Raw genomic sequence first — 16,351 nt, forward strand, 5'->3', positions numbered from 1 at the left:
AACCACGGTGTCCCAAGTGCTTCCCAGCTGTTCCGTGTTGCCAGAAGCACTGGTAAGCTCTATACGGCGCAGTCGTTAGATGCCGAAGCTATTTGCATACGCAATGAGGAGTGTTTTAAGATGGTCGACGTAGCAGTGCGGAAGGGTGAATCTTTCGTAAAAATTCTTGAGATTAAAGTTGTAGTGAAAGACGTCAATGACCACCAGCCATTATTTCCTGACAAGCAGGTGTTTATACAGTTCTCTGAAGATGATAGAAAAGGTGCTAAACGGTCAATTCCGAATGCGGTTGATCAGGATGCCGGAGTTAGTAATTCGCAAATTACGTACGAGTTGAAGAAGAATAAAGAAGAACCGTTCACGTTGTCTGTTGCGAAAAATCTCGACGGCACGTCTAAGCTCAGCATCACATTGGAAGACATGTTGGACCGTGAATTGAAAGACTCATATGTGATACAGGTGGTTGCAAAGGATGGTGGGACTCCACCAAGAGAAAGTATGTTGGATGTGCACATATCCGTGACAGATGTGAACGATAATCCCCCTATTTTCTCGCAGAACGTCTACAACGTCTCGATAAAATACGAACATGATAAAGCTTTGCCGATTATCATATTATCTGCTACCGATTCCGATTTGAATCAGAATCGAAGAATCTCCTTTCATTTTAGTTCTCAGACTTCCAGCATCGCCAGAACGTTCTTCGAATTGAACGTCGAAACCGGAGAGATATTCCTACGCAAGAAAATAACCTTCGCGCAGAAGCTGGCGTACAAGTTGTACGTTCAGGCCACCGACGGAGGCAAGCCGCCTCTCAGTTCCACCGCAATGGTGATTGTTAACGTCATCAACCAGCAGAATACCCCGCCGAGCATCGATGTCAGCTTCGTGTCTGAATCGACGGGAAACACGGCTTCTATTTCAGAAGACATTGAGGTCGGTAGTTTCATCGCTTACGTGAAGGTAACCGATAACGACGTCGGACAGAACGGAGAAGTTAGTTGCTACTTGCAGCATCCAAAGTTCCAGCTACAGAGTTTGGGGACTAAGAAATATAAAGTCATAATTAAAAATCCACTCGACAGAGAAGTCCAAGATCACCACGACATTACGATCAGTTGTCAGGATAAAGGAATGCCCCCGTTGCACAGTGAAAGCAGGTTTCCAATTAAGGTGCTGGACGTCAATGACGTCCGACCGCAGTTTACTGAACGGACGTTAAAGTTCTCTATTTACGAAAACCAGCGATCTAAGTTCCCCGTGGGCTACATCAATGCCACAGATCCAGACCTGGGACCCTCGGGTCAGTTATCGTATTCTCTATTAGACGACAAAAAGCATTTCCTGCCGTTCCAGATCTCAAACAATGGATTGATATCGACTCTAGTGTCATTGGATCACGAATTCCAAAGCGTCTACAACTTCAAAGTTCTGGTGCGAGACAATGGTTCGCCGTCGTTCAACAACACTGTCAACGTAATTGTTGAAGTTAGAGACCGAAACGACAACGCACCGCACTTCATCTTCCCCAGTATAAATCCGTTCACCCTAGAAGTGATCTACTACGCTCACCACACCAAAAACATTACAGTCCTGAAAGCTACGGACAAGGACAGCCGAGAAAACTCGTTCCTCAAATACGAGATAACATCGGGCAACGAGAAGAAGATGTTTTTCTTAAATCGCTATTCCGGCTTGCTGACGTTTGCCCGAGAACTGACCAAACAGGACGCCGGTTCTTATTATCTTTCATTGGTTGTGAAGGATAACGGGATGCCGGTGCTATCAGCCACCACAAACCTGACTGTGGTGTTGACGGTGAGCAACAAGACGTACGAAATGCTTAACGGTGTCAACGGTCAAGGCGATGAAAAGGTTCATATGTTCCTTATGATCGCCATTGTACTGGTGTCTATGACGGTGTCGGTGCCAATCACGGCGGCCATGGCCATTTGCTTTGTCAGGTGTAGAAACAATAAGGATGCTGACACAAATTCTTGTAAAAAACATATCAGCGAGCAGAAACATCTGATGTGTACCTCCCATCTGGATTCCTCGTGGGCTGAAGTCCCCGGCGATCGGATAACGGAATTCGACACGACCATCCGGAGCAGTGGTCATCAGAAATCGAGAAGAGGGATATATCCCGGTGACCAGTTGGATAAAAGTCGAAAGAGTACAGCTTCGAGCAATTCTAGAACTCTTAAAGATAAGGAAGTCATTTATCAGGTAAGGGTTTCTTTCATTTTTGTTTGTTTCTTTCTTTCATTTTTGTTTGTTTATTTTTATTTTTAATTATCAGGTCGATGCAAAAGATTTTTATCTGTTTGTGGAAGAGGCATTTTAAGCCATTTATTTCATTCATATTGTTTTTACTCAAACAAAAGTAAGTTATACATTTTTATTTAACATTATTGGAATATCATTCATACTTTTCTGCAATAATGTTTGTCCGAAAACGACATTCTTTAGTCAATAGAAAGGGAGTAATCTTCCATCGTGATAATGCTCGCCCTCACGCAACACTACTGGTCAAACATCTAGAAGAATTTGATCGTGAAATCTTATCTAATCCTACATAGTTTGCTGATTAGCTCCCTTGGATTATCACCTATTTAGAGGATTACAAAACCGTTTACATTACCTTATATAAACATCAAGACAGAAGATCAAATATGAGTTAAATTATTATTTCACTTCAAAACCTAAATAATTTATAAGTAAAGAATTTTACAAGTAAATAATTTATAAGCTCGTTGGCAAATGGAATCAACTTACAGAGAGAATGCCGTTATTGTTATATAGTTGTATAAAATATTTTTAAGATGAAATTTCAAATGGCAAAAACATTTGCACCGACTTGATTTTATAGCCTAGCCGCAGGATGAGAAAGAAGATGAGTATGGTGATACAAGGGAAGTTGAATTTGTTCTATTCTCCCATGTGATACAAAGAGCTAAATTGTTTTTACCATCGATTGGTTGTTTTTTTTTTTTTTTTCATCTGTAAATTGAATGAGTCTACTTTGTCACGTCGGAAATGAAGAAAACGAGAAGCCATTTTTTTTTTTTTTTGTAAAAGACCAACTTTCGTTTTTAAGTTCTACCTCTTTTTTTTTCTTTTTTTTTTTTTTTTTTTTTGAATGTTGTATCTTTCCAACCCAAACCATTGTTCATCAGCCAATTAAAAGAAGGAAAAAGAAGCAAAAGAAACAGAAGAAATGTATTTCTTTTCCAATATATATATATATATATATATATATATATATATATATATATATATATATATATATTTGCATTCCAGAAATAAACTGACTCGTTTTTATATATTTCTATTCGGCTATTTTTTTTTCTCGATATGTCTTATTTCCGTTCAATACTAATCATATGCCTGTCCCCCTGCCCCAGAAGAATATTCGAGGGAGGAGAGGTTACTAAATAAGTATCAATTGAACAGAGAATATATTTATGTTTAATCCTGACAATACTAATAGCAATACGAATTAGGAAGCAACTTGGCTTTCGGGTCAAGATAAAAGTGTAGTACGTGTTCTGACGTGGGGAGGCAAAGTAAATAGGAACAATGCGAATTAGGAAACTACTCCAACAGAGCGAACTTTTATAATTTACACTTTTTTAAAGATATTGCTAAATATTTTTTTATAAAAATCACTCTGTCCGTCTGACTGTCTGTCTGTCTCAATATTTTCAAACTCTTTTTTATGGACCGTTCTTTTATGGGTCTTTAGTCGGTTAAAATAGTTTTTAAGGGGTCAGAAAGTGGTCAAAATTAAAAAATATCCTTATACATTTTGTACGTTCATCTTAGTTTATTTTTAATCAGTTCATATGTGTGTCACGTTGATACATGTGGTAACGTCACCAGCTTTGAATGCTACAGTTTTGCTTTCGGTTTCGATTCTAGCTGATGGCACCCATACGTCTCTGCAATAATATACACGATATTTTGGACAACTTAAAATATCATATTTGAGCGAATTTCTCGACCGTGCAAAGTCGGGCGCACCCCCCCCCCGCCTACGCTAGTATTTATTAAATTACAAGTGTATACTCTCTGTAAAAAATGAGCGAACAAAAAATAAGCTTTGCCATTGTTCGCAAAAATATGCATATTCATGATGAAATTAAATAAGAAAAAAGAAAACATCTCAAACTGGGAAGTAAAAGACAAAAACACACGAATGTCTATAGAGAAAAGGAAAAAGAAAAGTCTCATTATGGAAATTGAGTCAGGGTATTTTTTTTCTTCAACTTTAACATCATGGTGAGGAAAAAAAAATATAAAATTCTGATGAAGGAATATAACTACGAAATATATTAATTTTAAACAAAGAAATACTTGTTTTTTTGGGGGGGCATAATATTGCGTTGAATTCGGCTTTCAAACGTATTTCATACGTATTTCATACGTATTTCAATTAAAAAACCCACTAGGCTATCTCGCACGACCAAATGTATCGCGTTTTTTTTTATGTAGATGTTACTTTTATTTATTTATTTTTTGCGATACTCTTTGAATCAATTCAATTATATATATATATATATATATATATGAAAGCGCATTTTTGCCTAAAATGCGAGTTGGGAATGATAAAAAAAAATTTTTCTTATCCTGATGCATGAAAATAGAAGTAAAACGACTTATTAAAAAAAAGGAAAAAATATAAAATTCTGACGAAGGAATACGACTCCGAAATATATTAACTTTAAACAAAGAAATACTTGTTTTTGTTTGTTTGTTTTTTCATAATATTGCGTGGAATTCGGCTTTCAAACGTATTTCATACGTATTTTAATTTGAAATTCGGATTCAATCAGCGTTTTTAACACGGAAATCACTACCTGATTTTTAATATATATATATATATATATATATATATATATATATATATATATATATATATATATATTAAAAATAATATATTATTTTTAAAATATAATTTTTCACTGACACGTGTTTTGTCGTCTACTACTCATCAGAGTGGCTGAATCTAACTCGATTCGAAATTGAGACCCCATGGTAAGAAGTGTAACCCCCTACCACTAGGCTATCTCGCACGACTGAATGTATCGCGTTTTTTTTTTTTTTTTGTAGATGTTATTTGTTTTTGTTTAGCGATATTTTTTGAATGAATTCAGTTATTTATACGAAAGTGTATTTTTACCTAAATGCGAGTTGAGAATGATAAAAAAAAACTTTCTCATCCACACGCATGAAAATAGAAATAAAACTTATTATTTCTACTTATGTCAGAAGAATGTTTTAAAAGTCATGATGTTTATGAATTCTCGAATGAAATTGAAGTTGAATAAATAATAACATGGGTTTTAAGACAACGGCTCGCGTGTACGTCTAGTTATCTTTAAAACGGGTGTGTACCAATCTGTTACAGAAAAAGCAAATTTCTTTGTATGTCCAGCTAAAATTAAAAAATACACGACAAACACCTACAATGTTAATATTTTTAATCGGCGTAAATCCGGATGTATATCTAAAAAAAAATTTTAATTCATTGTTTGGGTGTCATTTATAGGATTTCATGTTATCAGGACGCACACACCTGTTTTAATGTTATCACTAGGGCTAGGACAGCATCATATTCTTTTCATTGTTTAGACTCGAGTATATATCCGACGCTGTAAGCCATATAATTGTAAAAATTGTTTCCTGAGCTTTGTTGATGGTTATTGCAAACGACAATGAAATTGGAAAGCGCAATTTCACAAAGTGTAATGGTGTATCTGTTGGAATCATAAGAATGCGTGGAATGAAGATATATTCACCCGTGAAAGCTTATGTTAAGATTGTTCTTTCTATGATATTGTGTGTTAATTTTTTTACTCCAAGCCATGTGCCATTGCAAAGCTTGGATTAGTTTATATTTCACAACATGATAATTAGTACGCCAATTTCAGTTGCAGTACATGCGGTGGTTTCCCTGGCAAATCTAGCTGTTGGATAATTAACCACTTTATCTGCTTACACAACTGTGCCGGTGGATTTGTATGTGACTACCTCACTTGGAATTTTACGTTGGATAATAGCGTTTATGAGCATCATTGTATTGAGCTCCAAGAATAGCTGATTCACTCACCCAAGTGGAATTCGTATAAGTTGAATATCTGGAAAACCCTTTTTAACCAACTCTGCTTTTGATGTTATAAAATTACAGAAGCTAAGAGTCAAAGAATTTCGCCCTTACTCGGATTAGCCAGCACTTTACGTATCCAATTTCTCATTAAAAAAAAAATTTATGTGCGGATCGAACAGTCTGCAACTGGACACGCATATTTTGAATTAAGTTTAATGTCTTCACATAATACCTAAAAGTAGAATATTTGAGGTAAGCATTTATTTCATATGCTGGCGTTGATTGAGGAATTGCAGGTAACATTTGTATGAAATCTCGTGCAAGCAATAATACTGCATTCCCAAATTGTCTGACATTACCATGCTAAGCTTGCAAGGACCGACCAAGAGCTTCAAGAGATTTTTTGCATGCCACTGTGCATTCATCGAAAACAATAAGTTTACATTTTTGTAATATTTTTCCCCATGGATGTTTTGGAGATGTTGAACATGAGATTTTTGAAAAATTGAATGTTTAATAGTAGTTTTAATGTAGAATAAGTAGTTTTACTCGGTAGCAAGGTCGCAGGTATTCTGCTTGCAGCAAGAGCTAAGGCTATGCCATTTTGTTACCGAATGGCTGCCAAAATAAATTGAAATAGAAATGTTTTACCAGTTACTCCTGGTGATGTTCAAGGTAGCAGTCATTTCCAGATAACTTCTAATCTCAGTAATTAGGTGACTAAAATAGGATTTATCCATGTTTTGACAATGCCTTATTCACTGTAATTAATTTAGGAGACTAAAATAGGATGAGGGATTAGAGATGAACAGATAGAGAGGAAGATATATAGATAGAAAAGAGAAAGTGAGAGAGAAATAGAGATAGAGGGATTGAGAGGGAAGAGTTAGAAACAGAGAGGGGGCGAGACAGAGGAAAGGAGGGAAGAGGAGAGAGAAGGGGGTGTTAGAGAAAGAAAGCTGCTCAAAGAGACATGGAGAGGGTGATAGATTGAGAGAGAGAAAGAGAGAGAGATGAATGGAGAGAGATATTAAGAGGAAGAGAAAGAGGGGAGAGAGAAACAGAGGGTGAACTACACTTCACCGTTTTTTTCCTCGATCAGCACAGGAGAAATCCTTCGAGACAAAGGCAAATTTTTATTTTTGTTAATATCTAGAGTACCTTTTTTTCGGGAGCTAGAGTCCCCACACAATGGAAACCGACCGGGTTATCTGCACTTTCATTCAACAATTTAATAAACAAAAAAGGGCGAAGTTGTACAATCATCACCCCCTGCGTAATTTCTATACTGATAGTTTTTTTTTTAATTTTTCACTGGATTATTATTGATTGGACACTAATTAACCAGATTATGAAAAAAAACATCATTATTTCGACATTTGGTCACCCATTTGTCTTACGTAGTTTTTAATGCGGTTTGCAAAAACATAAGCACCAAACATTTTCATGTTATATTCTTATATTTAGAGTGGTCGCTGTTCTGTTGTAACGTATCTGAATATTTACCAAATGCTAACAAAGCTATGCGAAATAAATTGCAAAGTAAAATTGTAAATGTAGAAACAAAACATCAATAGAAAAAAAACAAACACAAAAAACACAAAAACCTACCGTTGTTGATTTGTATTTGAATTTTTTTTTTTTGTCAAATAAATTGTAAGCTATTGTTGCAATAAATAATAGCAAATTCGTTAAAAGTGGCTCTCGAAATACCCCTCCCCCCAAAAAAAAACATCCACATGTTAAGAACAATTTTCGGTAATCTCCAAAAATACCGTTAGGGCTTACAACATGGCCGCCAGAAGAGTCACGTGATCCGGTTGATCCAAAACATGAATCGCTGTATTACGAAACCGGAAAACGCAAATTTAAAGCAAACTTTGACAAACAAGCATAATAATTAAGTACAAAAACAGTTTTTCAATATCATAATAATAAATAATTTATTTAGAACGGTCATTTAATTTTTTGTTGAGAAACAATGTCTACGAACGTGCGTAGACATTTTGTAAACATAAAAAATAATACTTCTATTATGTTTTAAACGACTGTAATAGTTTATTTTGGAAGTATATTTCATAAAGAAAATTGACAACCCACTTTAAAAACAGAAATTACGAGTTTTATATATTTTATTCGCAGTTTTTTGTTGGGGGTGTCAAAAATTCCGCCTAAAATTCTGATACACCTAGTCGACCACTTGTTTGTTCTGAATAAAATACTTTTTATAAACACTGTTTTAACTAAAAGCAACCTAAGATTGTTTCTCAAAGTTTGCCTATTTTTATAACATTATATCAACAAAAAATTAAATAACAAAAAATTAAATACAAACAAATTGTGATTGTTTGTCAAAGTTTGCCTTCAAGGCTGCGTTTTCCATTTGCACGATTCATGTTTTGGATCAACCGGATCACGTGACTCTTCTGGCGGCCATGTTGTAAGCCCTAACGGTATTTTTGGAGATTACCCAATTTTCGAGGTTTGGGGGCTGTTTAATCCGCAAGCCGTTTTTAACATGGGGAGGTTATTTTTTTGGTGCTAATGCAGAGAGTGATCCGCGCTATTTTTTAAATCGTATTTCCACGTTTAATTAAAGTTTTATGATATGTTCTTTTTATTCAATTGTAAGGTTAAAATATAGAATAGGTACAAAACCCCCTCCCTTCCCCATGTTAAGAATGGCTTTTTAAATAATAAAGTTATTATTTCAGCACGGATCACTCTCTGCATGAGTACCTTTTTTTATAGTTTAGAATAAGTGAAACAAACTGTTTTGTGTATTTTTTTTTTTTTGCAAGTATGTAAACAAATTGCCGAATCGCCAGACTAAATGATGGACAGCTCCCTTAAAATAATTTTTGTAAAAATAAATATTCAGACTTGGCATAAAAAGGAATGTTTTTTTTTGTGTTACACTCATAAGTTTTTTTTAGTGTCCATTGGAAACGAAGAAATCCTTCTTGACTGAGTAAATGTTTTTTTTGTGTGTGTGTGAAATTTGAAGAGAAAAGAGAAATAAAATGTTTATCTTTGCGTAGGCACTTCTTGTAGAATGTGTAGCGGAGAGATAAGGAGATTTGTTTTATTTTTTTTTATTTGGGAGAATTATCTACTCTCTTGTAGTGTCTTTGGTGTATAATCCGTGAGAATCCGGCAGAAAAAGAGTAAAAGAGTCAGCTCAAAATTTGCGCCAGAGTTTTGTTTTTGTTTTTTGTCCTCTTGATGGGAGCTCTCCTGAAACGGTGACACATCAAAAGGTGCCTGTCAAATTTTAGTTCCGGGGATTCAATATAAACCGGAGTATCTAACCCAACTGTGTTTTTAAATATTAAAAAGTAAAAAATGTTAACACATTAAAAAAAACTTTTTTTCATTTATTTTCGGTTCCGATTTGAGCTGAGTCGATACCACATAAAATTTTTTTTTTTTTCGTTTAGTTTCGGTTCCGATTTCACTGAGGTGAGAAACCAGACGTATTTCTGTTTTATCGCCTCGGGTGAAATCGGAACCGAAAATAAACGAAAAAGTTGTTTTTTTTAATGTGATATTATTTTTTACTTTTTAATATTTACAAACACAGTTGGGTTAGATGCAATCATTATTGCAAAATATAACAAAAAACCCACTTGTAGATTTCAAGTTTAGTGATTTCGAACGAACCAAGAATTACACACACACACACACACACACACATATATATATATATATATATATATATATATACATTTACATACACACAAACATATATATACACATACACACACATACATATATATATACATATATATGTACATATATACACACACGCACATATATACATGCACACATACACACACACATATATATACACATATATAATAGATATATATATACACATATATATATATATATATATATATAAAGCTGAATGCCTGTGTGTGTGTGTGTGTGTGTGTGTGTGTGTGTGTGTGTGTGTGTGTGTGTGTGTGTGTGTGGCTGGTCACGAATAGGCTCCTATATGGTGGACTATTTTTAAAAAAACTGATTACATATAATGATAGAAGATGTATCGATGCACAGGAATGGGTACGTTTGATCTAGCAGAACAGTGGTCCATTAAAATTGTGGGGTCTGCGTTCGTGCCTGGTCCACAAAATATGGAAATAAAAAAATAAAAAAATAAAAAATAAAAAAAAAGTTTACGAGTGTTTTTGATATAGATGCACATAATAATATTTTGATAAGTATATTTTAACTTAAATAGGGATGGTATAATAAAATTGTGGGGGTCTGCGTTCGCGCCAGGCCTCCATAGAATGGAAATAGGCACAAACATTAATAAAGACTTTTCATATATACTCCATATATGGACGAATGGTGACCTTATACAGGTACAGTATACTTTCAGGCGTAAGTAACTTTCTAGCAGTCTTGGCAATGCTCTCGATGAATCTGTCCCAACTCATGTTTCATGTGAACGTTAAACCGAGGAGTTTGAAAGAATTACTTTCAGGTAATGTATCTTTAGCCATAGCTATTGGTGGTTGAGAAGGTTTCTTGTAATTATTGAAGGAAACAAGCTTAGTTTTGGCGGCATTGAATGTGACCATCCATTTTTGTGTCCATTTCACTACACACTGGAGGCATTCCTCTAGTGTTTCTGCCATTGCTTTGAATGTGTGTTTATTTGTTTCCCCCCTCATGTCTGTTATAGAGCGTGGTGTCATCAGCAAATATACCCATCTCAGAGACAATTTTATCGAGGAGGTATTTTATGAATATTAGGAATAATAAAGGTCCAAGGATAGACCCCTGACTCACACCCACATTTATATCACACTCTTTAGATGTGTGACCGTCGAGGAAAACCTGGATTCTTCTCTTATTTAAGAAGGATTTAATTATGTTAGGTATTCGTCCAGTGATACTGTATGATCTGATTTTCATTAGAAGAACGCCGTGCCATACCCTATCAAAAGCCTTAGATATATGGCTACGGTCCTCCTTCCCCTGTAAGCTGATGGACTAGAGCTTGATTAATTATGGACTTAAATATTTTAGCAAAGAGGGAAAGAAGGCTAACGGGGCGATAATTTAATGGCTCAGTTCTTTCGCCAGAATTGTTGTAAACTAGTACCACAAAAGTAGTTTTCTAGCAGTCAGGAAAGCAAGATTCGTTAAGGCGTTTGTTGTAAAGTTTGGAGAGGGCTGGAGCAAATTCAGCGGAGCATTTTTTTTAAGTACAGCCGGAATAAGATCGGGTCCACATGCTTTTGAGGTGACTAAATGTTTTATGATATCCTATACCTGAGAAGGGGTGATTTTCAAATCGTCTAGTGTGGTGTCAGTCCGCAAAGGAAAATTAGGTAGGGAGCTGTTTGCTGGGTCCAATATAGAATTTGAAGAAAACCGACTGGCAAGCATGTTAGCCTTCTCGGTTGCCATGCAAACAACCTTATGATTGTTGGATAGTGTGGGAATTGTTGATTGCCTATTATTTACTACACTATTGTAGATTTTCCAGAAATAACAAGTTCTTAATTTCTGCACTTCGATGCATTTTCTGGCGATTTTGGAATATTCTCTTTTAACTGTCGCTATTTCTTTCTTACAATTACTTCTAGCTTCTGTAAACATTTGTCGGTTTGGACTGGACTTATGTCGGATAAATCTGCAGTATGTATGCTGCCTTTGAGCAATGGCAGCTTCACAAGTAGAAGTAAACCATTGGGGAAAGTGGGATTCTTTCTAAATCATTAAATATTTTACTTTAGAGTTGTTTACTTTTCCATTCTGGCGGGGATTATCGTAAATGCCTGTATAATGTGTACATACATTTGCATAAAAATACAATTGTGGATAGTCGGAATCTATATATTTTAGTTTTACTTGTAGTTCAAATAACAATTATTAAAATTTTATCATTAGTACCAGTAATGGAAAATTAATTTAAAAAGAAAGGTAAAAAATGAAACAATAAAAAGAATCGTTGTTGGCATCGGTGAATAGGCTAAACATTTTCCGATTCCGATACTTCCAAAAATTCCGATTTTTCCGATTCCTGGTAGCGATTAATCTTCTTAGCATTAATATAAATGTAGCGACTTAATCGCTGAAATTTAAATAGAAAATAAAGAACGATAACGCCTCAAATTACAAAGTTGTTCAATTATGCGCTTATAAATTTATTTGCTCAAACTGTTTCGCAATAATATTTTTGAATTGCTTTAAAAAACAAATCTTTATGTTTGTATTGATTGTAAAGTAAATGTTCTGAATATCCGGAATGCTCAAACATTCCGGATATCATGGCGTGTGACAAATTAGATCCTGACACAACCAATACGAATTAGCTTTCATTGTTTAGCAACTGGTAATAATAAAAAAAGAAAAGTCGGTCAGATTTTCAAAGTTAAACCTAAACCGTAACGCAGCTTACAAATCGATACTTGATTCTATGTAACAAATTAAACATAATTTCAAATAATTCCATTTTTTTTTTTGTTCTTTCTTTCATAAGCATGTCCAGTCCAGTAGTGTTCATTATACAACGAGAAAAGTATCCAATTTATATTTCTTGGACTTTTTTTTACCCAATCTCATAAAATATTCGCTCTTCCGTATGGCTGGACGGGAGAGCCATACTGTACAATGTATATGTATATAAACGCAACTGGTTCTTCACTATTGTCATTTTCTCTGCGTCTTATGCCCGCTATTAACCACAATAAAACAACGCCCAACATGTCGGCTTCTTGTTCTTGTCTCCCCTACTGCTATGTACCTCTGAACCCCAAACCGGAAGTAGGAAAGATTGTTTGAGTAGCGCTTTGCTATCCTCATTTTATTTTTAGTCACCTTACATGAAATATTGTCGAACGAAATTATATAGTCACTTTATAAGTTTCTGTATAGCTGCATTATGAATTCAACTTAAATTGCGACAATCTTCCACTCATTTAAAATTTATGACGTAAAAATTGAAAACTTATAGACTTTCTTATCGTCTTCTCATATATTAAATAGAGTCATTCTTTACTTGGCGTAAATATTTTTTATTCATACAACGTAACATTTAATTCTATTTCGTTGTGACAAATATTGACTCTTGTTATCAAAAATAAAAATTATTTTTGCAATCGATTTTTATACGTCAAGATTTGATCTTTTGTTGTTTAGTAATAAATAAAAAAAACCCCGAAGAGAAACTAAACCAGTGTCGTACCATTTATGGACATTAAGAACAATTTTATAAAATATATCTTTCAATCTTCATCAGTAGTAAATCATATTTCAAGCGTTTTCATTGACTAATACTTTTTCTTGTTTTTTTATTTTTTTTAATAACCGATTTACTGTCGGAGTGAATGGGAATTTGCGTATTGTAAAATATATAATTTATTGAATGTTGAAAGTTTCATTTAAAATATATAATTCTTTGATTTTTGGTGATCAAAAGTAACACTTTTTTGTTTTTAACAAATAATAGTTAAATGTATTGTTAGATTATGACTCTGTTGTCGACACTTAAGTTGTTTGCATAAAAATAACAGTTTAAAAGCAAAGTGATTGCGTAAACAATTATAATACGATCGTTAATCGGGGACAGTTATGTTATTGTAGTGGATACGTTTCTGGAACTGTTGTTACGTTCTGGTTCGTCAACCAGCTCCGTAGGGGAAAACAATATGCACATAGACAATGTAAACATTCGTTATGTCAAAAGTTCAATAGGGTTGATTTGACTTCGACTATATCTGATGTAGACCTTGCCTCCGGGTCTTTTTGGTGCCATTACGGGCAGCGTTTTATTGGCGTTGTTGGCAGGAACCGCTGTGTTGAAATTTAATGTTGTATGAAGTAGCTAACAAAGACATGTTCTTATAAAAAATAGAATTTTATTTATTCTAACAATTGAAAGGGGCATTTTTAACTCGACCCAACGCGTTCGTCGTCAATGGCGATCGGATCTCAACATTTTACTCCGCTGTGAACGGAGTTCAAGTTTCAACTGCATTCACTTCAATATAATTCTTCTCTCTTTGAGAGAGAGAGAGAGAGAGAGAGAGAGAGAGAGAGAGAGAGAGAGAGAGAGAGAGAGGGAAAGAGATACACTAAAACAGAGAGACTAATTTTTGTTTCAAATCGTGGTGTCAGTAAACAAGTTTAACCTTTTTCGTCTCTATGTCATTTGATATCTTTGACTTGGTTGAGTTTTATAAACAACTGCCAATCTTAGCCAAGCTGATTTTGGCGCTAATATTTCGAGATATCTGCACTCGTAACTCTGCTTATCTCCCCGTGAGTATAGGACAAGTCAGGCGCAAGGCACAACATTGTTGAGAGCTTGAGAGCTACCTTATTCATTGTACCACCCAATGACTATACAGCGGCTACTATTTCCTATTATGACTAGACATCACTTTATATCGTTCAACTTAGTTCGTCCTATTAATAATTTTACATTCTTTTATAACATTCTTCATCGTTTAATTAGCAATTAATCATCTTATTCACCATTATTTCTAAATAGCCGAGATAAATTATGACTCATTAGTATTTAAAAAAATCCGATGTTGCATCTATTATAAAAGTGATATTGTATGTTTGTCTATCTGAGTTGCGGTCTCTATCAAACTACTCTGTCCATTGTAGGTCTACCGACTTGAATCTTGATGCATAGAGAGTACGAACCTGTTGAATAAATTTGATTGTGTTGTTATTCGGTAAAAAAACAAATGTCTGCAAAGGAGTCCAAATTAAAAAAAATTATAACGTGGCAAGCTTCAGTCGACTTAATGTGTACATCTACGCATGCGCAAGTATACATTTATACGGTTAAATATGTTAATTTTTTTAATTTTTCATATCCATGTGGCCTGAGGTCGTATGATAGCGAAAAACACTAAAGGGCTGAATGTTTTGGTTTTGATTCTAGTTGATGGCAACGAAGTAATATTTTTGTAACTTTTGAAATCGCTACACTATATTGAACAAAACATACTAATCAGTAAAGAATTGGCTCTATAATAATAAATACAAAATCTGCAGGAATTAAAATATCATATTTAAGCGTACTTTACGACCGAGCAACGCTGGGAGGCCTGGTTAGTGTTATAAACAATTAGTATTTCAACTTTGAATAAAAACAATTGGTATTTTGTTTTCATCCAAATATCTTCAAATTTTCGAATGGTAAGAATTAAGGACGCCATTTTTGTAAGTGTTTAACAAGAGAAGATAACTCTGTATCTACTATTCATAAATTACGTACTAATACAGTGCATAAACCATGGGTTTCGGTTTAGGATTCTGCTTGGTTAGAGTTACGCCACAACTCTCAACCTGACCCTAACCTAATCATAACCGTTAGACTTGTTGTAATTAAACAACCGAGAAACTTTTGAGGCATAAATTATGTTCTCTTTATAAAATATCTATAATACTGTATTGTATGTGTGTGTAACGTAGCTGCTGACCCTGTCATTAAATGACTAACTCTTGACATGTACGCATATTGACGACTTACGTGCCGAGTTAATGTCGCGTCAGTATTTAAGCCATAACGTCATGGAATGAAATGGATATGTATATATGCAACAAGATCGAAAGAAAATGAAGAGAAGAAAAATAAAAGAAAACAAGTGACGATTTGGAAGGTACGCTTGACAAGCGCGTATCTTCTACTATTACTCCCTTGAAAGCGAGCCGGCTGACCTGTGGGCTCTAGAGAGAATTACTGCCACACAACAGCTGATTGTAGCTAAAAACAAAGAACTACTATTTAATCGGTACAGGAAGAGAAAAAAGAACATATTGTACCGTGTTGTAAATACGTGTCGGCGACTTGAAGACGAATATAATAAATAACTTTTGTTTTCACCTAAAAAGTTTGTGTTAAAATTTTATCTACTTTGTGAGACTCTGCATACAAGTTTGGTCAATTTTATAAGTAATATACCACGTTAAATTTGCATATATTAATATGTGTGATTTTTTACTACATTTTGGCCGTGATTTAGCACATATTACAAATTAACAAAACGTTTACACATACAATTTTATTTTTCGATATGAGACCCACCAAATAAAGCAAAAGAAAATAAACAAGAACAAAAGAGAAAATGTTGCTTTGAACTAGCAAAAACGTTCGGCGTTACCTGGGAATGAATGACAGTCTGTTTCAACCTACACCCAGCAGTGAACCGCATGTTAGTGTATTGTTTTTTTAAATTTATCACTAAAAAGACCCTCTCA

At 34.6% G+C, this 16,351-nt stretch overlaps 1 protein-coding gene across 1 annotated transcript in view; it reads left to right on the forward strand.

Annotated features, from left to right (window-relative positions):
- Positions 1–16,351, forward strand: part of LOC145273972 (protocadherin-17-like) — a 37,542-nt gene that overhangs the window by 252 nt on the left and 20,939 nt on the right. The window contains exon 1 of the mRNA XM_080127216.1: positions 1–2,229. This exon is cut by the window's left edge and continues 252 nt beyond it. Coding sequence (XP_079983342.1) covers positions 1–2,229 — 2,229 coding nt within the window. The remainder of the gene's footprint in view (positions 2,230–16,351) is intronic.

Source organism: Euprymna scolopes, unplaced genomic scaffold, assembly GCF_053919585.1.
Source record: "Euprymna scolopes isolate OS-2025 unplaced genomic scaffold, ASM5391958v1 sca225, whole genome shotgun sequence".
NCBI lineage: Eukaryota > Metazoa > Mollusca > Cephalopoda > Sepiida > Sepiolidae > Euprymna > Euprymna scolopes.